The sequence below is a fragment of the Mesoplodon bidens genome (genome assembly GCF_964165515.1).
Source record: "Mesoplodon bidens genome assembly, chromosome: 2".
Taxonomy (NCBI): Eukaryota; Metazoa; Chordata; class Mammalia; order Artiodactyla; family Ziphiidae; genus Mesoplodon; species Mesoplodon bidens.
In genome coordinates this window covers 1709834-1731112 of record NC_138177.1, presented here as the reverse complement: position 1 = coordinate 1731112, position 21279 = coordinate 1709834, and the positions used below count along the sequence as shown (strand labels likewise).

At 57.7% G+C, this 21279-nt stretch overlaps 1 protein-coding gene and 1 long non-coding RNA gene across 4 annotated transcripts in view; one reads left to right on the top strand and one right to left on the bottom strand.

The window, feature by feature from the left end:
• The window catches only part of NAV1 (neuron navigator 1), a 211405-nt gene that overhangs the window by 126356 nt on the left and 63770 nt on the right, over positions 1–21279 (top strand). For all 3 annotated transcript variants that reach the window (XM_081226425.1, XM_081226424.1, XM_081226423.1), the window contains 2 exons: positions 2574–2676; positions 6799–7164. In XM_081226425.1, coding sequence (XP_081082551.1) covers positions 2574–2676; positions 6799–7164 — 469 coding nt within the window. The remainder of the gene's footprint in view (positions 1–2573; positions 2677–6798; positions 7165–21279) is intronic.
• LOC308613251 lies at positions 14757–20550 on the bottom strand. Its single transcript, XR_014015226.1, has 4 exons — positions 20299–20550; positions 19926–20092; positions 17693–18024; positions 14757–17605 (listed from the first exon to the last, which is right to left on the bottom strand). It is a non-coding gene; the product is annotated as an uncharacterized lncRNA (long non-coding RNA).

Genomic DNA, 21279 nt, shown 5'->3' with positions numbered 1-21279 from the left:
GTGGGTAGGGTGGGGGGGTGAATGCCTTTGCAAATGCAGCTTATTCATATTTTAAAGCTAAAAATTTAAAGACTTGCTTCTGGGGTCAGGGATGTGAATATCAAATTGCCCTCCTCCCCCCTCCCCCCAACGCCCGGCCCAGGCGCAGGGTCTGCAGCTCCTTGAGCCACAGAGGCCTTCCCTTACATGCAGCTCAGTCCTCTCGTCCTGGGACTCCCGCTGCACCCCCAGAGATGGGCCTGTCACCTGAGAATGTGGACACAGCCAGACTCTCACCACCAGCTGCACCTGAGCTGAGCCTTTAACGAGCAGCATGGCATGCCCGAGATGGCCACCAGGGGACGCTGCTGGGGCTCGGAGGGAGCTGTGGGGTGGCACCTCTGCAGACTCTCCAGGCCTTGGGGCAGAGAGCAGAGCCAGGGCCCCTAGCTCTGTCCCCAACTCTGTCCCCGCCTCCCCCCACCCCCGCATGCCCACCTACACCTGGGGTGGCAGCCTGATGCCACATGTTCTTCATTGATACGTTTCTGCACCTCCAGCCAGTCGTCCCCCCGCCCCCGTCCCTGACCTCAGCCTCCCGTTCCTCCTGTGACCATGTTGGACTGAGTCACTTCCAAGGACTCTTGTGGGAAAAAAGACGTCTTCCTAATGGGACACGTATCCATCCATTCTTTTTTTATGTGTTTTTATTGTGGTCTCACCCATCCATTCTAGAGACGGTCACCGAGCACCTACTCTGTGCCACCACTGGCTTGGCGCCAGCGATGCCGAGATGCCCTGTGATCGATGCAAAGAAGTGTGAGCTTCTTCCTGGACTTGACTGTGCCCTGTGCTCCATGTGAGGCGTGGGACCCTGTCTCTGAGGCTCAGTTTCTCCTCCGTGAAATGGGGCAACAGCGCAAAGCTCCCCCATGTGCTGCGAGGCCCTACCTCGCTGATGCCTGCCTGGGGTTGGCACACACGGTGTCCGAGTCAGCCTTGGTCCCCTCCTCGGGGACTCTCACCCCTCGGAGTCGCGTGCACCTCTTCCCTCACCTCTGCCAAACCCATGGAAAGCGTTGCCCTGGCCCAGAAGCCCCCCCACCCCATCTTGGTCCCCACATAGGCCTTTTAGGAGCAAGCTTTAAAAATATACGTACACAGACAGGGTCCCTGTCTGTTCTCCACACCAAGCCATCATTACAGCCACGGAGCAGCTCACACGTGACCCTTGCCAGGATAAACAGGCACTGGCGCCCACAGGCGTGCCGCGGGAGACCTGCCCGCTGCCCCCAGGCCCCCAGGGAAGGGAGGTGGCTGGGCTCAGCGTGGAGCCGGTTCTCTGGAAAGGTGCCTCCGAGGCTCTAGGAAGGCTTCCTGCAGCCCTCACCTTGCTCACCAGACAAGCAGGGCAGCTGCCTGCCAGCCGGCCGGACCTAGTCTTGGGGAAAAGTGCCTCCTGAAGGGACTCAGAAACGTCCCCTTCGGCAGCTAACAGAGCTGCACACTCCTGCTGGGTCTGGGTTGGGGAGGGCCCGTGGGCTCTGGGGCGAGGACCCCCGAGGGTCTGGATTGGGGGCCCGGTAGCCTGTGGGGTCAGAGCTCTGGGGTTTTCCCCATTGGGGGATCTGGCTGCATTCAGTGACTGTGGGTCCCAGGTCCCCGATAAGCCGTGGAGCAGGGTGGACTGTGGTGTCTGCTTCATCGAGGCTCCCTGGATGGATAGGTGGAGGAAAGGGGAAAGCCCCTGAGTCTCTTCATGCTCGGTACCCTCAGGCTTTCGGATGTTTCCGCCCTGGGAAGGCGATGGGGCACGTTTCTCTCTGCTGTGGTGGAGTCGCCTCTGTCCAGGCTAAAGTCCTGCCTGGAAACCAAGGCTGGGTTCCATGACCCAGATCGTGCAGGGTCTGCAGTGAGGCTGCACCCACACAGCCTCACCTGGGCTCACACCGCTGGCCTGGGGTCTGGATGCCCTGGACTCGGCCTGTGCCCCGGAAGATGGCTGCTCACTGCCCCCTGCCCGCCAGCATTTCAGGGGCTCTGGACAAACTCTCCCCTGAACCCCAGAGGCAGATGCTCCCAGCCTGGAGCAGGCTCACACCAGCTCCCAGAGCCAACCCTCAGCCCCTCCCCCTGACTCTGGGGTCAGCGACATAACGTTGGCAGCCTCACAGTGGGGTACTTATACCCCAGAAACTGGCCAGCACTACCCATTTGGGCATCCCCACCTCCGAGAGCCAGTTGTTAAACATTTACCAACACATCTCCAGAGACGGGGTTTCGGGCAGACCTTCCGGCTGACCCTGACCGTGGGGGCCTGGGCCGGGGCCTCTGCTGGGAGAAGCGGGGCCCCCCAAAGTGACGCCAGGCTGGGGTGGTCTCGCGGGGCTCTGGGAGGACACTGAAGGCCGGTGCCTGCAGCCCCCGTCCAGGCCCGGGACGTCAGGACTCCAGGGCATGTCCAGGGCCGTTAGGCCTGAGAGGCAGACCCTCGTGCCCCCGGGACCGGTCCCCTGGGGATATGGCCACCTGCCACCTCCCGGCCCACCAGTGAGTCCTCTATGCTCATCCAGCTTCTCCTCTCCCCACTCTAGATCCGGAGTCCCAGAGAAAGAGGACGGTGCAGAACGTCCTGGATCTACGACAGAACCTGGAGGAGACCATGTCCAGCCTGCGAGGGTCCCAGGTGACACACAGGTGAGAGCCAGCTGCCCCCTCTTCCTCCCATTGTTGGGGGGCAGGGCCTGCGACCTTGGCCCGAGCGTGCGAGGTCGGTGGGCGTCCGAGCCGTGCGCGCCCAGACCCCGGGGCCACGTCCGCGTGTCCACAGGAGGAGCGTGGCCTTGCCTGGTGTCTCCTCCTGCTGGAGACTCAGCTTTCGTTTCATTAAAGCTGGAGCATCGCTGGAGGCGGGGTGGGAAGCCGGAGCCGCCACGGGGCTCAGGCTGTGATCTCCCCCGTCCGTGTCCCTGCTGGGTGCCCGTCTCCTCGTGGTCACAGGGGTCATTAACTACCCTTCTCTTCCTGTCCTGGAGCTTCCACGTGCCCTTCTGACACCCAGCCTCCTTCTCGCCCTTCAGCCGGTGGCCGGCACGGTGGCCCAGGTTCCACACCACGCAGACCCCCTCCACCTGCCCCCCGCGAGCCTCGCAGCCCCCGCGGCGTCTCCCTGCCCGGTGTCCTGGCCTCAGGCTCTGCCGTGACTCAGAATTTCCTGCGCTGCCTCCTTGGGCTGCCTGGATGAGCTCATACTGTCAGGGGGACAGAGAGCCGGGCTACACCCCGGGGGGTAGAGAGCAAACAGCCAGGGTTGAGAAATCCTGGGGGCTGTGCAGCAGGAAGGTGGAGAAGGGGCCTGGAAGCCAGTTCCTCCCCATCTCCTGGGGTTGGAAAATGAGAGCAAAGTTGGGATCTAGGGGCAGTGTGAAAAGGGCTTTTCTTAGCCCAAGTGTGTGGCCCAGTTATATGCAGACCAACTTTACATACCTCCAGTGACAGAGAACTCATTACCTCTCAGCCACCCCTTCCTTGTGGGGTGGCTGTGACTATGAAGTGGAGCTGAAGTCTGGCCTCAGTGGCTCCCACCCATCGGCTCCAGTTCCCCCGCGGAGACTCCCTCCTCCTTCCTTCCCACACTCTTTCCCCGGCCCCATCCCATCTGGACACGCAGCCCTTTGCTCCCAGATGTCTAAAATATTTTACATGATGAAGCAAAGCCTCTTCTCTCTGGGGTTACCTCTCCTCGGGCCAGCAGGACCCCGACTAGTGATGAAAGGGATGTGATCAGGGAGGGCTGAGAAAAAAAGTGGATGGTGGGGCTCTGGGAGGCCCTGGGACTCAGGTCCTTTTACATCTGTGTCCAGCCTCCAGCCCTCCCAGCCCTGAGCAGAACCCAAGTGGGACAGGGGTCTGGCTTGGCTTGGCTCACCATTTTAAGGACCCAGTGGATGAAATCTTGAACGTCCTCTTTCCCCCAGCCAGGGAGGTTGTTGGAACAGTGCTCAGCACCAAATCACCCGCCAGCCCCATGCCAAAGAAGGCAGCAAGAGCTCCGTTCCTGAGAGGGTCACACCCCAGATGACTCAGCCACAGGGAAAGGGCAGCCGCAGCAGCCCCGGCCTCCTGTTCCCCTGCCTCTGAGCCCCCAGCCCCCCAGCCTCCTGGTGCCCCGACCTCTGAGCCCCCAGCCCCCCAGGTTAAGGCACCTTGACCCCAGGCAGGCTCTGCTGCTTTCTGCTTGGGGGCAGAGTGGGAAGGAGGCCAGAAACCTTTTGCCTAAAGTTGACGGGTGTGTGGGCAGCGCCTCGGGCCTCTGGCTTCTCTCTCCCTTTATGGGAAAAGAACCAAGAGCCCTGAAGCTGGTTTTTCTGTTTACTGTGGACCCAGAGCCACTTCCTGTCTTAGGCTTTGGTTTATATTATTCCTGGTTCACGCTTTGATAGCCAGAACAATGATTCCCTGAATTTTTACGGTTCTTTTACTTTTTAAAGTGCTTCCCATCAATCAGCCCTTCCCTCGGCCCTGGGAGTGGACAGGATGTGTACACGTGCCCTGAGTTAGAGAAGGTGCAGCGGGGGCTCCGGAGAAGGGGTCCCGTGCCAGAGTCTCACGAGCGGATCAGGGTGGCTTCTGCGTCCAGCGAGCTGAGAGCCCGGCCGGCCAAGTGCAGGACAAACACAGGCTCTGTCCTGGAGGAGCTTACAGTCCAGTGAGCGTGTCCAGCAAGGTTATTTTCACCCTGGAGCTCACAGGCTGCCTCTAGATTCGGTTCCTTTTCAGAAACCTTTCCTCCTATCCGACTTCCTCTATTTCCCTGGCTTGTTCCCCCGCAAGGAGTGAGTCTGGGTCAGAGGGCTGCGGCTGGAGAGGAAGTGGAACTGCGCCCTCAGCCCGCTCCAGGCCCACCATGCCCTCCACCCCAAAAAACGTCCTCCCCAGAGAGGAGCAAGACTGAAGGGTGGAATCCAGGACTGGAAATCAGGGACCCAAGTTTGAGCTAGAATTTCCGCCACCGACTCAGAGGTGTCTGGAGGTGTGTTTGGGGACCGAGGGGAGCAGTGAGGTCGAGGCCGCGAGCCGGGAACAGAACCGAGGGACCTGGCGCTCGGCACACCCACACGCGACGCTAGTTCTGCTACAAAACAGGCTCCCCTGAAGCTCTCCATCGTCCTGTCACCAGGGCCGTCATTGTCCTCTTCCTTCTGCTCTTTGCCCCCTTGTCACGGTCAGCTTGTTTTTACTAAGCCCCTACTTGCTGCACAAGGCCCGGTACTGAGTCTCACTTCGAGAACTCGCCTGCTCGTCCGTCCTGGGCTCACCCCCGCCCATGCGGTCTTGAGTGCCAAGCACCCGCCAGGGCGTGCAGAGGGCAACCCGCCGTGGTGAGCGAGGCAGGCTGCCCCCCCTCCCCCAGGACCACAAGCGCCCAGGGAACTGCCGTTCCCCCGAGGTCCGAGTCACTAGAAAGGGAAAGTACCCAGGGTACCACACAGGACAGACAGGAAGTCCCAAGGGGAGAAGCTGGGTGTGGACCAGGCCAGGAAGTCTGGTCACTGATTGCCCTGCCCATCCTGGTCCCCTGCTCACCCACAGGACTTTTGCAGGGACCACCATCAGGGTCAAGGCCCATACAGCTCCCTCCAGTTTTTGATCAAAAAATAAAACTCTGTTTTCTCAGGATTGACAGAGACAATTTTGGAGGATTTTGTTATTTTCAAGGAACTTCACAAAAACGAGAAGAATCAGTGTCTCACTCCATCTGACCCCGTAGAGTGACTGAGAAATGGGTGTGTTTGCAGATTACGGATTCCTGAGCTCTGTAACTCAGGTTTCCTTTGCTGCCCAGCTTTCGTGGCCCACAGATCCCATCTCATTTATTCAACCCTGTCTGGCTCTACTTAGGCCAAGCCACCGAGACCCCATGTGTGGTTGATTTGGGCTGGCACCACCGCTAGGCTTGGGGGGGGATTGTGGGTCTGTGAGCAGCCACCTTGGCCCCTGAGGGAGAGAGGCATCTCCTTCCCCAGCTCCAGACCCCCTGGGCTCAGGCCATCTAGCACTGACCTGCTTCCCTGGCCTGGCCGAGCAGGGCCTGAGGCTTCACCCGCTCCGTCCATTTTCCCACGTTCTCCCCTCTGTCCAGCTAAGGCCGCTCTGTTCTCTGGTGAGGTTCCGCTGCTTCTCCAGATGCCCATGCCTTGGCTGGGGCTAGTCTTTCGGGGACCTACATGCTCCACACCCCACTCCTGACTTTGCTGTCTCTGGTTTGGGAAGCAACTAGCCCTGAATTCACTAACAGAAAAGAGGTGCTAGACTCCCTGAACAAAATGAATGAGCGAGGCCTTCCAGTCTCAGGTGACTCCCCCAGGTCTCGTGGGCCCCTTCCCGTGCATTGCACACCTTCTGTATATCAGGCACCGTGTTAGGTCTTTACAACTCTATATATGATAAAGTTGCTATTACAGTTTTATCCCCATTTGACAGATGAGGAGATGGAGGCTTGGCAAGGTTGATGACTTGCCCCGGCCCCCTGACTAATAAATAGTAGAAAAGGATTCAAACCCAGGTCATATTATAAAACCTGTGCCCTTACTGTGTACGGGATTCCCTCCCTAGCGCTCACCGGCCTCTTCCTTTGCCAACCTGAGCTGACACACCTCAGGGCAACATACACCCTAAGAGGCCTCCCGGAGGCCCAGGAGCTCGGGCAGGCGGGAAGAGGCGGGAGGGCAGGAGAGTGGAGGGAGGCATTACAGCCGCCCGAGGACGGGGCTCAGAGCGCTGGACTGGAGAGTAACCAGTGCCCTTCCGCCCGCCCAGCTCCCTCGAGATGACCTGCTACGACAGCGACGACGCCAACCCCCGCAGCGTGTCCAGCCTGTCCAACCGCTCGTCGCCCCTCTCCTGGCGCTACGGCCAGTCCAGCCCGCGGCTGCAGGCCGGGGACGCGCCGTCGGTGGGCGGCAGCTGCCGCTCCGAGGGGCCACCGTCCTGGTACATGCACGGGGAGCGCGCGCACTACGCGCACACCATGCCCATGCGCTCCCCCAGCAAGCTTGGCCACATCTCGCGCCTGGAGCTGGTCGAGTCCCTGGACTCGGACGACGTGGACCTCAAGTCCGGCTACATGAGCGACAGCGACCTCATGGGCAAAACGATGACGGAGGACGACGACATCACCACCGGGTAGGAGCGGCCCGTGGGCAGCTGGGGGGAGGACAGTCCAGCGCCCGGACGCCAGAAGGGCGGATGGACCCCAGGGAGGGCGAGGGGACCACGGACGCGTGGGGGGAAGGAAGCTGTGCTGTGACAAGGAGACAGTGGGGGACCTCGTGTGGGCGGTCGCGAGGCTGCTGAGGTTGGGCGGGGTGTGGGAGGGGCGACGTCTGAGGAGCTGATTGGTCAGCGAAGGTGCCCCCTCATTGGCCCCTGCGGCTGTCATTCTGTAGCAGCCCCGCCCTCCGTCTGGTCTCCGCCCCCGACCCGCTTGTGGTCCGGGCGCTGGAGGATCCTTTTGCTGCACGCGTGCACGTGGGACAGCCTGACCTCCCTATTTGAGAGTCAGGGTGACAGGGTCCCTTTCCCTCGAGGGACTACTGGGAAGAGAAGCCAAGGGCGTGTGTTGGGAGCGCTGGAGAGCGGAGCGCAGTACTAGCTCTCCTTCCAACGCTGGGCCCCAACCCCTATCCCCATCCCACCCTGGCCCCCTTTCTCCTCCTCTGGTTTCCTCCTTTGCAAACCTCTGCCAGCGCTGCAACTTCCGAGTCTGACCCAGACTCGGCACCCTCCGTCAAACCCTTCTTTCCCGTCTTCCTCTTCTCATCTTTTTCTGCCCCATAGACAGGGTGGGTTTGTGGAGCAGCTTTTAGGGGGTTGGGTTTGGGGAGCAGCTTGCAGGGGTGGAGCAGCTTGCCGGTGGGGGGGCAGTCTGGGACATGAGGGGAGAGGACAGGAAGAAAGAATTGCTAGGGACTTCAGGGTCCAAGAGCTGAGACCAGAGCACTGCAGTTTCTGGAAGCTCTCAGGCATCTCCGGCTGGCTGTACCTCCACTCGCCCTTCTTGGTTTGCTGGATCCTCCCAGGGACCACACGGGTAGCCGCAGTGCCCCTCCCCACACCCCTCGGAACTACCTCTCCCCAGTAAACAGCTGGAAGGGAGTGGAAGGTAGCTGAGCTCCAGGCTGTCCACTGCTCCCCACCCCAGGGATGTACTGGGAGGACTGGACCTGGCAGGGCCTGTCCTGATGACAGGCTGCTTTGGAGCAAAACAAGTGACTCATGAATGGGGTTGTTTACTTCTTGTAAGCCCCAGGGGCCGGCCCACCTCTTGCTCCCATCCGCCAGCATGGGGCTGGGGCCGGAGACAGTTGTCCAGCTCCTCGAGGGTGCAGAGGCTGGGCTAGGTGGAGGAGAGCCTGGCGTCTGGTGCTGCTCTGCACAGCCTCTGCCCCAGGAAGCCCTTCTTCTCCTCTGAGGAAGTGTTAGGTCCCTGCCCTCTGACGTCGCCCAGCTGGACAGGGCAGAGAGCTCCCACGTCCAGGGCTCTGCCTTTGGAGAGGCCCCAGTCTGAAGCAGGTGGTGGGACCTCTGGCACCTAACCAGTTGTGAGCATGGGCAAGTCACTTAAGCGCTCTAGGCTTCGATTTGTCTGTCTGCCCAGTGCAGATAATAGTAGAACTTATCTCAGGGTGATGATAAGGGTTAAATGCATTAATTACGTAAAGTGCTTGGGATAATTCCTGGCTCTTTGTAAATGCTCAATCCACGTTAGTTTGTTTTTATTGCTATTATTATTGTTACTGTTATTGTTAAAATCCCCCTCTAAAGGAGGGGAGGGACTCCTGCCCTCTGAGGGTCCCAGGCTTGCCCTCAGGGACTGGGCAGTGCAGCAGAGCCCCATCAGAATTGGCAGCAACGACAGATGTAGCAGCAGCTGGCCAATCCTGGGGACATAGATTCAGGGGTGTGTGGGTATGGAGTGCTGGGCGGGGGAGCCAGGAAAGACGCCTTTTACCCAGCCTCTAGCACCTTTTCTTTGTCCTCTTTCCTCTGGACAGTGTGTGTGCTCCTGAATCAGTGCAAAAGCAGAGTTCACTAGACTGGCATGGATGGGAACTTCTCTCCCTGTGCACTCATGCCCGTCAGGCCTGGGGAAGCGTGGGGTTCGCAGGGAATACAGAACAGAGTGGTGGTACCCACAAAGTAGACCTCACTGCGAACTGCAGTGCTGGTGCCAAGATAATTTCACATGAGTTTTTACGGTCAGTCTGCGATTAGCAGCAACTCTCAACAAGCCAGTTCTAAGGGGGCTCTGGCGTTAACATCCCCGCCAGCACTGTCAACACACCCATCCTTCAATGCCCTTAAGCAGTCAGAGTTGAGGGGAATCCATTTATAACCCCCGGTAATTTTAATATAACCAATCACTCCTCATTTATGTGTTTTCACAGTTAAGTGTTGTGTTTTTTCACTAGAAGCAGGGCATCCTAGGCTCCAGCAAACCTGAGCCACACTTGCCCAGCCCCTTTCTGGTCCTCCCTCTCCCCCTGTGGTTTCCATCCAGGTTTTGTAACTTAGAAAACGTCCTGCTCCTAAGAAAATTGCTTTTCCTACTCATAAAACAGGCAGGGCTATTCCCTTCTCACCTACCAGTGACAGCCCATCCCTTCCCCGTTGGCCACTGCCCATGACCATTCACTTCCCGACTCCCAGAAGTCTCAGCACTGGGCGAGCAGGACAGGTGAGGCTCACCGCTGGGCTTTCGCTCCCCCCTTCCCCCCGACCCCAGCTGACACAGTCACAGGCCATCCAGGTGAGACGTGGAGGATGGCAGTGATCCCGAGGCTTTCTCGGTGCCCCCCCCGTCCATCCCCTGCTGGAGGATCGCCCATCTGGGGCTCTTCCCAAGCCCTTGTTCAGTCCAGAATCAGCCCTCCCCGCTCCATCCAAATGCCTGGACGTTTCCCGGGTTGCCCATCTGGGTGAGCTCAGGGAAGGCAGATTCTTCAAACTGAAGCTCAACAAACCAGGATGAGGAAGGGAACGCAGCTGCTAAAACCATCATATACTTGAAGTTATATATTTAAGCAATTATAGTAAAATATGGTTTTATAAGTGGCTAGTATCTTAACTGCTTTTAAGTTTTAAGAGTTCAGTGCTGGTAATTACATTCAATTGCTGTGTCACCATCACTGACGTCATCTCTCGGACTTTTTCATCTTCCCAAACTGCAACTCTGCACCCGTTAAACCCTGACTCCCCAGCCCCCTCTCCAGCCCCCGCCCCACCCTTCCTCCTTCTGTCTCTATGAGCTTGACTATTCTAAGGACCTCACAGAACTGGAAATCACACAGTATTTATCTTTTTCTGACTGGCTTATTTCACTCAGCATCGTGTCCTCAAGATTCATCCGTGTGATAGCAGTCGGAATTTCCTTCCCTTTTAGGGCCAAATAATATTCCATTGTGCATACAGACCACAGTTTGTCTATCCATTTACCCATTGATACACACTTGGGTTGCTTGCTATGAACATGAGTGTACAAATATCTCCTCAAGAATCTGCTTTCTATTCTTTTGGGTGTATTCTCAGCAGTGGAATTGCTGGATCATATGTAGCTCTATTTTTAGTTTTTTCGAGGAACCACATACAGTTTTCCAGAGTGGCCGCACCATTTTCCATCCCCACCTGCAGTGCATGAGGGCTGCCTTTTCTCCACATTCTCGCCAACACTTGTTATTTTCCATGTGTTTGTTTTTTTTATAACAGCCATCATGATGGGTATGAAGTGGTTTTAATCTGCATTTCCCTAATGACTAGAGATGTTGAACATCTTTCCATGGGTTTATTAGCCATTCATATGTCTTCTTTGGAGAAATATCTATTCAAATCCTTTGTCCATTTTTTAATCAGGTTGTTTGGTTGTTGTGGTTAAGTTGTAGGAGTTCTTTATATATTCTGGGTATTAATCCCTTACCAGACATATGATTTGCACATATTTTCTCCCATTCTGTGGGTTGCCTTTTCATTCTGTTGATGGTGCCCTTTAATGCGCAAAAGTTTTTCATTTCAATCAAGTCTAGTTTATCTCTTGTTTTTGTTGCCTACACTGTAGGTGTCATAGCCAAGAAATGCTTGCCAAATCCAGTGTCATGAACCTTTTCCCCAATGTTTTTCTCCAAGAGTTTTATAGCTGCTGAGGCTTTTTTTTTTTTAGTTTTTTTAAAAAAGTTAATTAATTAATTAATTTTTGGCTGCATTGGGTCTTTGTTGCTGTGCGCAAGCTTTCTCTAGTTGCGGCGAGCGGGGGCTACTCTTCATGGCGGTGTGTGGGCTTCTCATTGTGGTGGCTTCTCTTATTGCGGAGCATAGGCTCTAGGTGCGCGGGCTTCAGTAGTTGTGGCACACGGGCTTCAGTAGCTGTGGCTCGCGGGCTCTAGAGCCCAGGCTCAGCAGTTGTGGCGCATGGGCTTAGTTGCTCCGCGGCATGTGGGATCTTCCCGGACCAGGGCTCGAACCCGTGTCCCCTGCATTGGCAGGCGGATTCTTAACCACTGCACCACCAGGGAAGCCCCCTGCTGGGGCTTTTTAAAAATACAAATTCCAAGTCTCATGTCCGGCCTACCTCTCCTACCTCAGGTAGCCGTATTTTTCTGACACTCCTCAGTGATTTGGGGGCTCGTCTGTCTTCCCATAAAGTTAACAAATCTTCTTCATAGTAACCCCGACAGCATCTTTCAGCCTTGATTTGGGTGGGCACAGTGCCAGGGGGTGCTTATTCCACTCCAAATAGCATAAGATTACAAAAAAGCGTTTAAGTATTCACCTGAAATCTGCTTCACTTCTGCCTATTGGTTCAAATGTTGTCATCTGAGAAAAACAGACTAAGTGGAAGTCTTCATCCGAACATTTCAACACGTTCTTAATGGTGGTTCAGGTAGTCTCTTCTCTACAAAAGAAAGAGTCCCCAGCTCATTTCAGTGCTTCCTGAAATGACCCAGTTTTCCAGATCCCACCAGTCCTCGTTACCCTCCTGTGGAAGCTCTCAGGTTGTCAACGATCCTCTTAAAAATTTGGCACCTGGGCTTCCCTGGTGGCGCAGTGGTTGAGAGTCCGCCTGCCGATGCAGGGGACACGGGTTCGTGCCCCGGTCCGGGAAGATCCCACGTGCCGCGGAGCGTCTGGGCCCGTGAGCCATGGTCGCTGAGCCTGCGCGTCCGGAGCCTGTGCTCCGCCACGGGAGAGGCCACGACAGTGAGAGGCCCGCGTACCACAAAAAAAAAAAAAAAAAAAAATTTGGCACCTGGACTGATCTGCGCGGTCCTGGCAGGGTGGCATCCAGAGCCTGACACCGTGGACAGCATCAGCTTGGCTGCCGGCTGTCCTAGGTGGCAGCTCAGGACATTTTTACCTCCTGAAAAGAGAAAAGGAATTTGTTTTTCTAAAAATAAGATGGTCTGGAATTTAATCTAAATAAGGAGATGAGTTCCACAGCCATCTGCACACGCCTAGCCCCCAGTGTTGGGGTGGGAGGTGGGGATGCTGCACCTACAGAGGTGAGTGTGGGCTCCGGCGGGGAAAGGGGGGCGTGCGTACGGGGGTGTGTGTGCCCTCCAGCCCCTCCCTCCTTTGACTTGGACGTGCCTCTCACTGTCTCCACTTCCGTCTGTGTAAATGGTGGTCTGGGTGGGTAGGAACCCCAGCTGCGTCACCAGCAGCGTTGCCGTCACGCCCTCCCGGGGGCGCCCTTCACCTGGTGTAGAGTAATCTCTGCAGTCCTGGCAGGACCGCTGTCTGGCGACCTCGACCAAGGGCCGCAGAGCTTTAGACAGAGCCCTGCGGGTGTGCCGGGGGACGGCGGGGCTCCATCGTCGGGTGGTCCCTGCTCCGCGTGGCGGCTGGCTGCTCCTGTCCTGTCCCTCTTCGTCCCCTCCTTCCCCAGCCTGTCCTCTTGAACCGTGCTCAGGAGCTCGGGAACAGATGGGATTCGTTTCCTCCTTGGTGCTGAAGTGTCCTGACGTTGAAAAATGTCAAATAAAATAAACTGTAGGCCCCGGTCTCCTCCCAGGCTGGCTTTTTGCTCCCAGAGGCAGGAGCCCAAGCCTTAAAGAAACGCTCCCGCCTTGCTGAGTGGCCTGGGCCTGGGCAGCCCCCTCCTGAGAAGAAACGTCACTCACTGGGCTCCAGGTGGCTGATCCCAAGATGCCAAACCCCGCCCCCTTTAGGGACAGAATCCTCCTGCAAGGGGCGCTGGGTTTGTAGGGTTTGTGCAGAGAGAGGAGGACTCTGGAATGTGAGTGGTCAGGGAGGAGAGTCTTCCTCCCCTGCCCCTGTCTCTTCTGTTTCCTAGCAGGCATTCTACTCCGTGGGCGGCTGGACCAGGCCGGGCTTTTGCCCGTGGAACACAAGGATTGGGGCAGCGGGGTAGGGGGCCATCCTGGGGAGGACCCGGCATTCAAGTTCAGGAAGGAATCAGTTCCTGCCCTTGAAGGGCTTCACATCTAAAAGGCAGGAGGTTGCCTGCTGTATCCATGGCAGCAGCAGAAGTGAGGTGTAGTTGATGCAGACAGTGGCTGTTGCCTCTTTGGGGGTAACATCTAACGATGACCTGCAGCTTCCCGCACGTGGCCTCGGCTGACCTTCTCGGGGGTTCAGGGGAAGGAGCATCTGAGCATCCGGGGCGCCCTCCTGAGCCCCCCTCTAGCTCGCTGTGTGGCACTAAGCAAGTCCCCAACCCCTCTGAGTCTCCGTTCGCTCATTTGTAAAAAGGTCATCATTTGTGCCTTGGGAGGATCAAGTGGAAAAGAGTTAAGAGTGCTCTAAAAAGTACGAAGAACTGTCGGCTTGAAATATTTATTCTGGTTTCAACTTACGGTTCTGTTCATTTAACTGGTGGCCTCTGTCTTAATTAGGGGCTGTTAGAGTATCCACGTAAGAGTTCTTCAGCTTGACAGATGAGTTCACAGAGTTTGGGCTTTGACTCTGTTGAGGGGGGTGATCTTGTTTGGCTTTTTTACAGCGTCTTGATGTTCTTTCCGTCCTGTGGTGCAGAGTTAAATGAACCGGCCTTTGGGCACAGGCTTGCCAACATGGCACGCCAGGACTGGCGGGGTTGCAGAGTGGTGTGGAGTACGGCTCACGGCTAGACAGAGCCCTGGCTCTGCTCATGAGCTCTGTGTGTCTCTGTGGGTGCCTGCTCTCCCTCTGCCCGAGTTCCCCTGTCTAGAAAAAGCAGAGAGTGGTGGTACCCTAGTCTGTAAGGCTGGTGCTAGCACCGAATTAGTGAACGTGTTTACTTTGTATATAATAAGTGTTAGATGTTAGCCATTTGGTGACTGATGGTAGCAAGCTGGTGGCCCTAAGCTGTCACATGCACCTTCTGAAAGATAAGACAGTATTTGGAAAAGTGTGTGTTAACTTTCATGCTTGAACATGATGTTTCTGAGCCTCACTGGGAGGATGACAAACTAAGTGGTTTACCAAGCAGGATGGCGGCATCCTGACCCACTTCTGCCTGTTCATGCAGTGCTACCGTGTGGCAAAGGGTGCCCCTGTGTGGCTTGGAGACGCCCGGCCACGGGTCCAGCATGTGGCTGTGCAGTGTAGCAGACTAATTGCACACAGGACCGCGCAAGTGACCATGGTTCCTTTCCCGCCGTGACCTGGCTAACGGGGCTGTCTGTACCTCACTCAAACACGTGTGTTGTACATGAAGTGTGTCCTGGGATGGAGTCCCCAGAAGCAGACCTCGAGACAAAGGTTTGCGTGCAAGTGGTTTATTTGGGAGGTGATTCCAGAAAGCACTGATGGGGGTGAGGAAGTGGGTCGGGGAGAGAAGGAAGCCAGTGCAGGAGGCGTTCTGTGTGGGTCACTGTTGAGGTCAGCTGGGCTTGGGGCTTCTGGGGGATTACATGCCCACCCAGAGGGCCAGGAAGCCTGGATATTTATCTTTCGACTCCCAGTCGTTACTGGTTGAGGGCGGCTCCCAGGGTCATTGCATCCTGGTGTTTTCTGCTACTTCACACAGGCTGAGAGTCACAGGTGCCTGCAGAGCGGCTGTGTCTGTGTTTACAGGAACAGTAAGTACAGAGGGGACATAGGTAGGATACAAGGGACATCAGTTATAAAGAGGGAAGATGGGAAGGGAGGAGGCTGTGGAGTCAGATTCCTGGTCTGTTGGGAGCGAGGGGGTACAGGGTCTGTTCAGACCCAACAGGGTCGCTGGAAGGTTGGAGTAAGCCAGGTATTCCAGAGGGGCAGCTGGATGTGTGCTGGTTGCCAAGGCGACGGATGCAGGCAGAGGAGGGGCCCCTCTGGTGTGTCCTAGTAACCTACAGTTGAGCTGCCGGGCTTTCCCTGAGTTTGATGATATACAAGCTGGTTGACAGTCAAGACGGATAAGGGTTGTGGAAGCCGTTGAGGCGGGTCTGGCACCTCCCCACCAGTCCTGCCCGCCTGCCTGCCTGTCCACTTGTCTCTTCTTCATCGTCGGCCTCCTCCTTTCCCCACCCACACACCTTATGTTCTGGGATGAGCCAGCTGGGCTCGTGGAGTGCTGGAAATTCCATGCAGTCTGATATTACAGGAAGAGCCCACGTTTGGAGTGGGCTCAGATCCCAGCTCTGAGGCTTTGGGGAGGCTGTGCGTCCATTCTGGCGGGGCTGGTCCAACGGGAATAGGGTCGTCGTGAGGATGTTATGGAGTACATTGTAATAACATGCTAGGTATACAGCAGGTGCTCTGCAAATGTTACCTCCCTCCCTTCTCTCTGTCGGCACCTAGAAAACCAACGCTGTGAAGGTCTGAAGGCTGCCTGCAGAGGGGGACTTTCCCAGCTGGAGGGTTGGGGCTGATACCTAGTCGCTCACTTGTCTGTGCCCGGTTCCTCCCACCACCCCTGCTGGAAGCCTCCCCAAATTCACCCCATTGCAGTGTGACTGCTACCCGACTCGGGGTCGTCCTGGAACTTGTGTGTATAATTTGTGCTGTAGTAACTTGTGCTTTTATAATTCTCTAACAATTGCACAGCACATGTGGTTTACACAACATTTATGTGGCACTGTCTTATTTAATCTTAACAGCTCTGTGAATCAGGTATTCTTTTCCCCAGTTTACAAGCGAGGAAAGTGGAACTCGGCTTCACTGGCTGGCCAGGAGCTTATAACTTAAAAGTGGCAGCACGGGAGCAGAACCAGGCGTCTCCGACACCTGCCCTCCCCACGCCCTCCCCATCCCGTGCTCTCTCCAGCTCGCCCGCTGCCTCCATGTGTGTGTAGTATGTGTGTCCCTAAGCTTGGGGGCGGGGGGCACAGGCCTTCCTGCCACTGCAGAAGGAGCTCCCGTCAACACCCAGCAGGCCACGCTGTTGGAGGCCCCCTCCTGGAAGGCCCCTAAGTGACTGCTCCGTCTTCGAGGAGATAGGGTCGTGCTTTGCAAACCACAGAGCAGCCACAGCCGGAGCTCAGGGCAAGGGCAGAAGGAGCGCCGCGCGCCTCATGAACACAGGCTCTGTTGACCGTGGCTCAGAGGCTGAGCTGTCCCAAGACGCTCGCGAGGGGCCAGCTCTGGCCTCTGGGGTATCAGATGTCTCTGGCCAGGCAGCAAAGGACCATTCACTGCGGCTGAAGAAAGGCCAGCAGGCCAGGCTGGGCACCCACCCACTGAGCTGTGCACGGGCTGCCCCAGAGAGGCTGCGGGACTGAGTTGCTGTTGCCCGTACGTTGGGGCCATGCTGGAGCTGTAGCACAGGCGGACGCATTAAGGTCTGCATTTGGAAAACAGGCAGAACGGGTCAGGCCCTGAGAGGCCGCAGGCGGGCAGCTATGGTAGAGACCGACCAGTGCTCACGGATCCACAGGTCAGGGTCACGGAGAGACGGGTGGACAAGCTGATGCTGGGGCTGGTGCGGGCGGTAAACAGAGCCAGTGCGCGGGATGTGCAGCCAAGGCGGGGCGAGGCAAGAGCCACCCAGACACGTGTGTGAGGGGCTGGATACAAAGAGGCTGTGTGCACACCGGCTTCCCTGGTAGAGGGCAGGGCGTGCGCCAGCCAGGCAGGCCGGAGAGCGTCTGAGAGGTGGAGGGACCAGTGTCTCACCAGCCCGCCTGCTCTGTCCGCCTTGGCCGGCTCGTATTAAGAGGGGTCCAGGGAGATCCCTGGTGGTCCAGTGGGGAAGATTCTGCGCTCCCAGTGCAGGAGGCATGGGTTCAATCCCTGGTCGGGGAACTAGACCCCCCCATGCGTTCCGCAGCTAAGAGTCAGCATGCCGCAACTAAGACCCGGCGCAGCCAAATAAGTAAATAAATATTAAGAGGGGTCTGCCCCGTGCCTTGTCCCTTCCTTCTTGTGGGGCATCTCCAGCCAGACCCGGGGACACGCCTCCACCGTAGCCGCTGCCCTCTGCTCCTGACCGCTCAGCCCCGTCCAGCCCCTTTCCTGTCCCCGCTTCTCACTGGCCACCCCTCTCGATCTCTCAGCCTCCTCTTCCTTGTCTGGCTTCTGTCTCGGCCCCTGTGGGTCTGATGACCAGGGGCAGAGTTCAGGAGCAATGCTGTCTCCGTGGACGGAGCCCGGTGGTGGCACTTCCGGCAGCAGAGGCTCCCAGGACGCAGCTTTCTGCAGAGTGTCACTAGAAGAGGAGGCACAGCTGTCACCTGCCTGTCACCGTCCCCCTCTGAGCAGCAGGCCCCTGCAGGCGCCCTGTGCCCATGCTCACCTTTCCTCGGACGGTCCCCGTGTGAGGTCCTGCCCTTCCCAACTCCGAGCGGTCGCCCCTGCGGTCTGGGTGGTAGCAGCCGTCCCATCCCTTGTGGCTCCTGCAGTCCCTGTGGTTAGTCTCCTGTTCTTGAGAGCTAGGCCGGCGCCATCGATGGGGCGCTGCAGAGTCCAGCTGCCCCGGATTTATCCCCGGTTTGCCGCTGTTGCCTGCATGACCCTGGATAAGGGACTTAGCCTCGCCGTCTGAAAGGAAAGGGGAGGACAGCGCCCACCTCATGCTGCTCATTCACAGGGTCAGTAAGTGCTTCTGGAGACCTGCTGTACAGACCCCTGGGGGAACAGCAGGAGAAAAAGTCATCATTCTTAAACTCATATACAAAAGAGAGAAGGCAAACAAGCCAACAGGTAAATACGTGGCAGGTCAGGTGGTGCTGTGCGCCATAAAGGAAGGTGAAGCAGGTGAGGCACAGAGTGGTGGGTGGGGGCTGTCGGGGAGCGTGGTCAGGGCAAACTCTCCAGTAATTGATGCCCAGAAGAGCATGTGCAAAGACCCTGGGGCAAGAATGGGCACGTGTTCAGGGAAATGCAGGGAGGTCCGTGTGGCTGAAGCAGAATAAACAAGACAGACGGTGATCAGAAATAAGGTCGGGGTGTAGCCAGGGGCCAGGTAGCACAGGTGAGGGGCAGCCACAGGCAGCTTCCAGGCGGAGAAGCAATGAGGTCTGACGCGTGTTGCAAAGCGTCTGCCTGGCTGCTGTGAGGGGGCAGCGAAAGGAAGCTGCTGGGATCATCTGGGCGGGAGGCAGAGATTGGAGCTCCAGCTCAGGAACGGGGAACCTGGGTCAGCGGGCGCTTCGGCCAACCTGAAATCACTGCACTGTCCTCGGGGGTCTCACACTCACACACACACTCGCGTCTGCCCGGGGGCAGCTAAGGGTCCGGCAGGCCCTGTGGAGGGCGGGCAGCCTCGTGCTGTCTCCGTTCCCACCGCCCCATCTGTCCTGCGCTCTCAGAACCACACAGAGACGCTGAGGTTTGGGAGGATGTGAAACAGTTGCCCACTGTGTGCGAGCTGGCGGGACGCCGCCTCTCCCAGCTGCAGGGTGGCAGGGAAGGCAGGCCTCCTCAGAAGTTGTGTAAATATTTGGGAAGCAGGCACACAGCTGGGAGTGGGACCCCCTCCTCCAGCTGGCTCGTTTGCTGCCCCAGGGACATCTCAGACGGACCTGGGACTGGGCTTTGGTCTCCCACCCACCCTCCACCTCTCCCTCAGAGCCCAGGCTGCCCTGGGGAGGGAGTTGAAAGGAGTGGCAGCCCCGCCCCGGAGCCAGGCGGCCTGGGTCTGCAGAAGGGCCTTGCGAACACCTGGGCGCCGAGCCAGAGGAGCTCTAAGGCTGTTTCGGCTCTGACATTCCAGATCTCCAGCCATGAGAAGTGCGTCTGTGCGGGGCTGAGGCACAGCCCTGATGGGTCCAGAGAGGAGAGAGCTCGCCAGGGTCATGCACAGGGAGCCCTTGAAGGCCCGGGCCTCCCTGAGACGCCAAGAAGTCCACCTGGGACCCACGTCATCACGGCTCCCGTGCCTGTGGCCAGAATACCTAAGGCCACGCTCCCAACCTTCCTGAGCCTGAATGTCCTAAAGCAAGTGGAGAGTAGACCAACGCCTGCCTCACCCTAGTTCGCTAGGTTGTTTGAGAATGAAATCCTATTTTATGATGTGAACGTGCTACCCAGAGGCCGGGAATGATTTTTATAGATTTCTTCTATCAAGGTCACAACAGATGATTCCCCAGAATTCAGTGGGGTCATCGGGGGACCCGGGGGTAGGTTTGTAAAAGCTGGGATTAGAGATGTGGTGAGGTCATTCCCCACGGACAGCGTGAGGCCCCACCAGCGTGGACACCGGCTAACTCGCCGCCCCCCGCCTCCCCGCATGCTGGTGCGATTCTCATCACCCCTGTGTGTGTGGTGAACGGCTCTGTGTTCTGTCGGCCCAGATGCTACCGGCTCGGTGCGCGCGGCCAGGACATGCGGGAGTCTCCGGGCCCAGCGTCCCCCGTGGGCCGAGGGGGCTTGTCTGCTGCCCGAGACTTGTGCAGGGGCAGAGGCTTTCCTACCTAGAGGAGGGAACAGCCTCGTAACTGAGGGGAAAGAGGGGAGTAGGCATCGGTCCAGAGACAGAGCCTGCCCTGGTACGTAGTCTTCTGAGGGGTCTCGCTTCCCCGGCTCACCAGGAATCAGGGGTGCGGTCAGGGCCCAGACAGGTGAAACGGGAACTCAGACCACGTGGCACTTCCTGGCAAGTCTTTCTCTTCTTTTCTTGCCTCTAATCTTGCCCCGTCTGCCTTGAGACTGTTAGGGAGACGACCAGGGCCTCCCACAGGCTCCTGGGATGTCTCTGTTGGAAACGGAACGTTGGTCCAGAGCCCTGGGGACTGAGATCCAAGGTGTGTGTGGCGAGGGGTAGGGGAGGGAATCAGGCTGAAAGATGCATGCGTGTTAGTCTGGGCCCCGTCCTGTGCTTTGGACATTTCCTGGCCTCCCCGTGCCTCAGTTTCCCCCTTGCAAAGAGCCACTCTGCTGGGCCTGGCACAGGGGACACACCTGATCTTGGCTCCGGAGGGTTCTGTGAAGAGGAGCACAGAGGAGGCTGCCGGGCCTTTCTCCTCTCTGGCTGGGTTTTCTTTCTGGAAAAGAGCCTAACTCTCAGCTCCCTCTCAGCAGGTGTCTCCCCCTTTCACCCTGCCGCAGGCTACAACTCTGCAGCCTGGGACCCAGAAAGAAGAGCTCAGTCACCCCTGTGTGCCCCTCACTGTGGTCAAAGCAGCTGGGCCACCGCCCCCCATACTTGGCCACACCCCCGTGATGGGCAAGGTCGGGGCTGCTGACCCGAGAGGCTGCAGTTTCCTGTCTTCACAGAAGCTCCCACACAGCACTGCTGTCCAGTTACCCAACATGCCTTGACCTGGTGGCTGAGAATAGCAGGTGCTAATTTGCATCCTATTTATTTAAGGAGCAGTGTCTCCAGGGATCCTGTCCTTACCCTGTGGAAGCCTCTACCAAGCAGGAGGCTGGGTCCCAAGGTGGAGGAAGGTAGGGTCTCCGTGCAGCCCAGCTTCCTCCTTGAGGAGAAAAGAGGAACTTATGGAGGGAAACCTCAGATTTTTTTGGGTTCTGACAGGAACCAGTTCCAAGGAGGAGGCGGTTTACAGATCCTCCAACCCAGAATCCTCTTAGCAGGGGACTCAGAAATCTGGGACCCCTCCCCTGGGCTGAGCTGCTGGCTGACTTGCTCTCTTTCTGGCCAGTTCCCCCATCGCTGTTGGGGGTGAAATGCAGGGAGGGGAGGGCTGCAGGGAGGGTGGGCGGCGGCTGGGTGTGATGCAGGGGGAGAGGCCCACAGCTCAGCAGGGCTGTGAAGGTCCGTCATGGTGTGTGTGTGGCGGGCAGGGGCCGGGAGGGGGGAGCGGACGGCTCAGTTCCCTGCACAAAAATCTAGTCCTCCAAGTAAACCCCTGTGCCCTACCCCCTTCAGGCCTCCCCTCCCTCCCTCCCTCCCCGCTCTGCCCAGAAAGCCACAAAGGA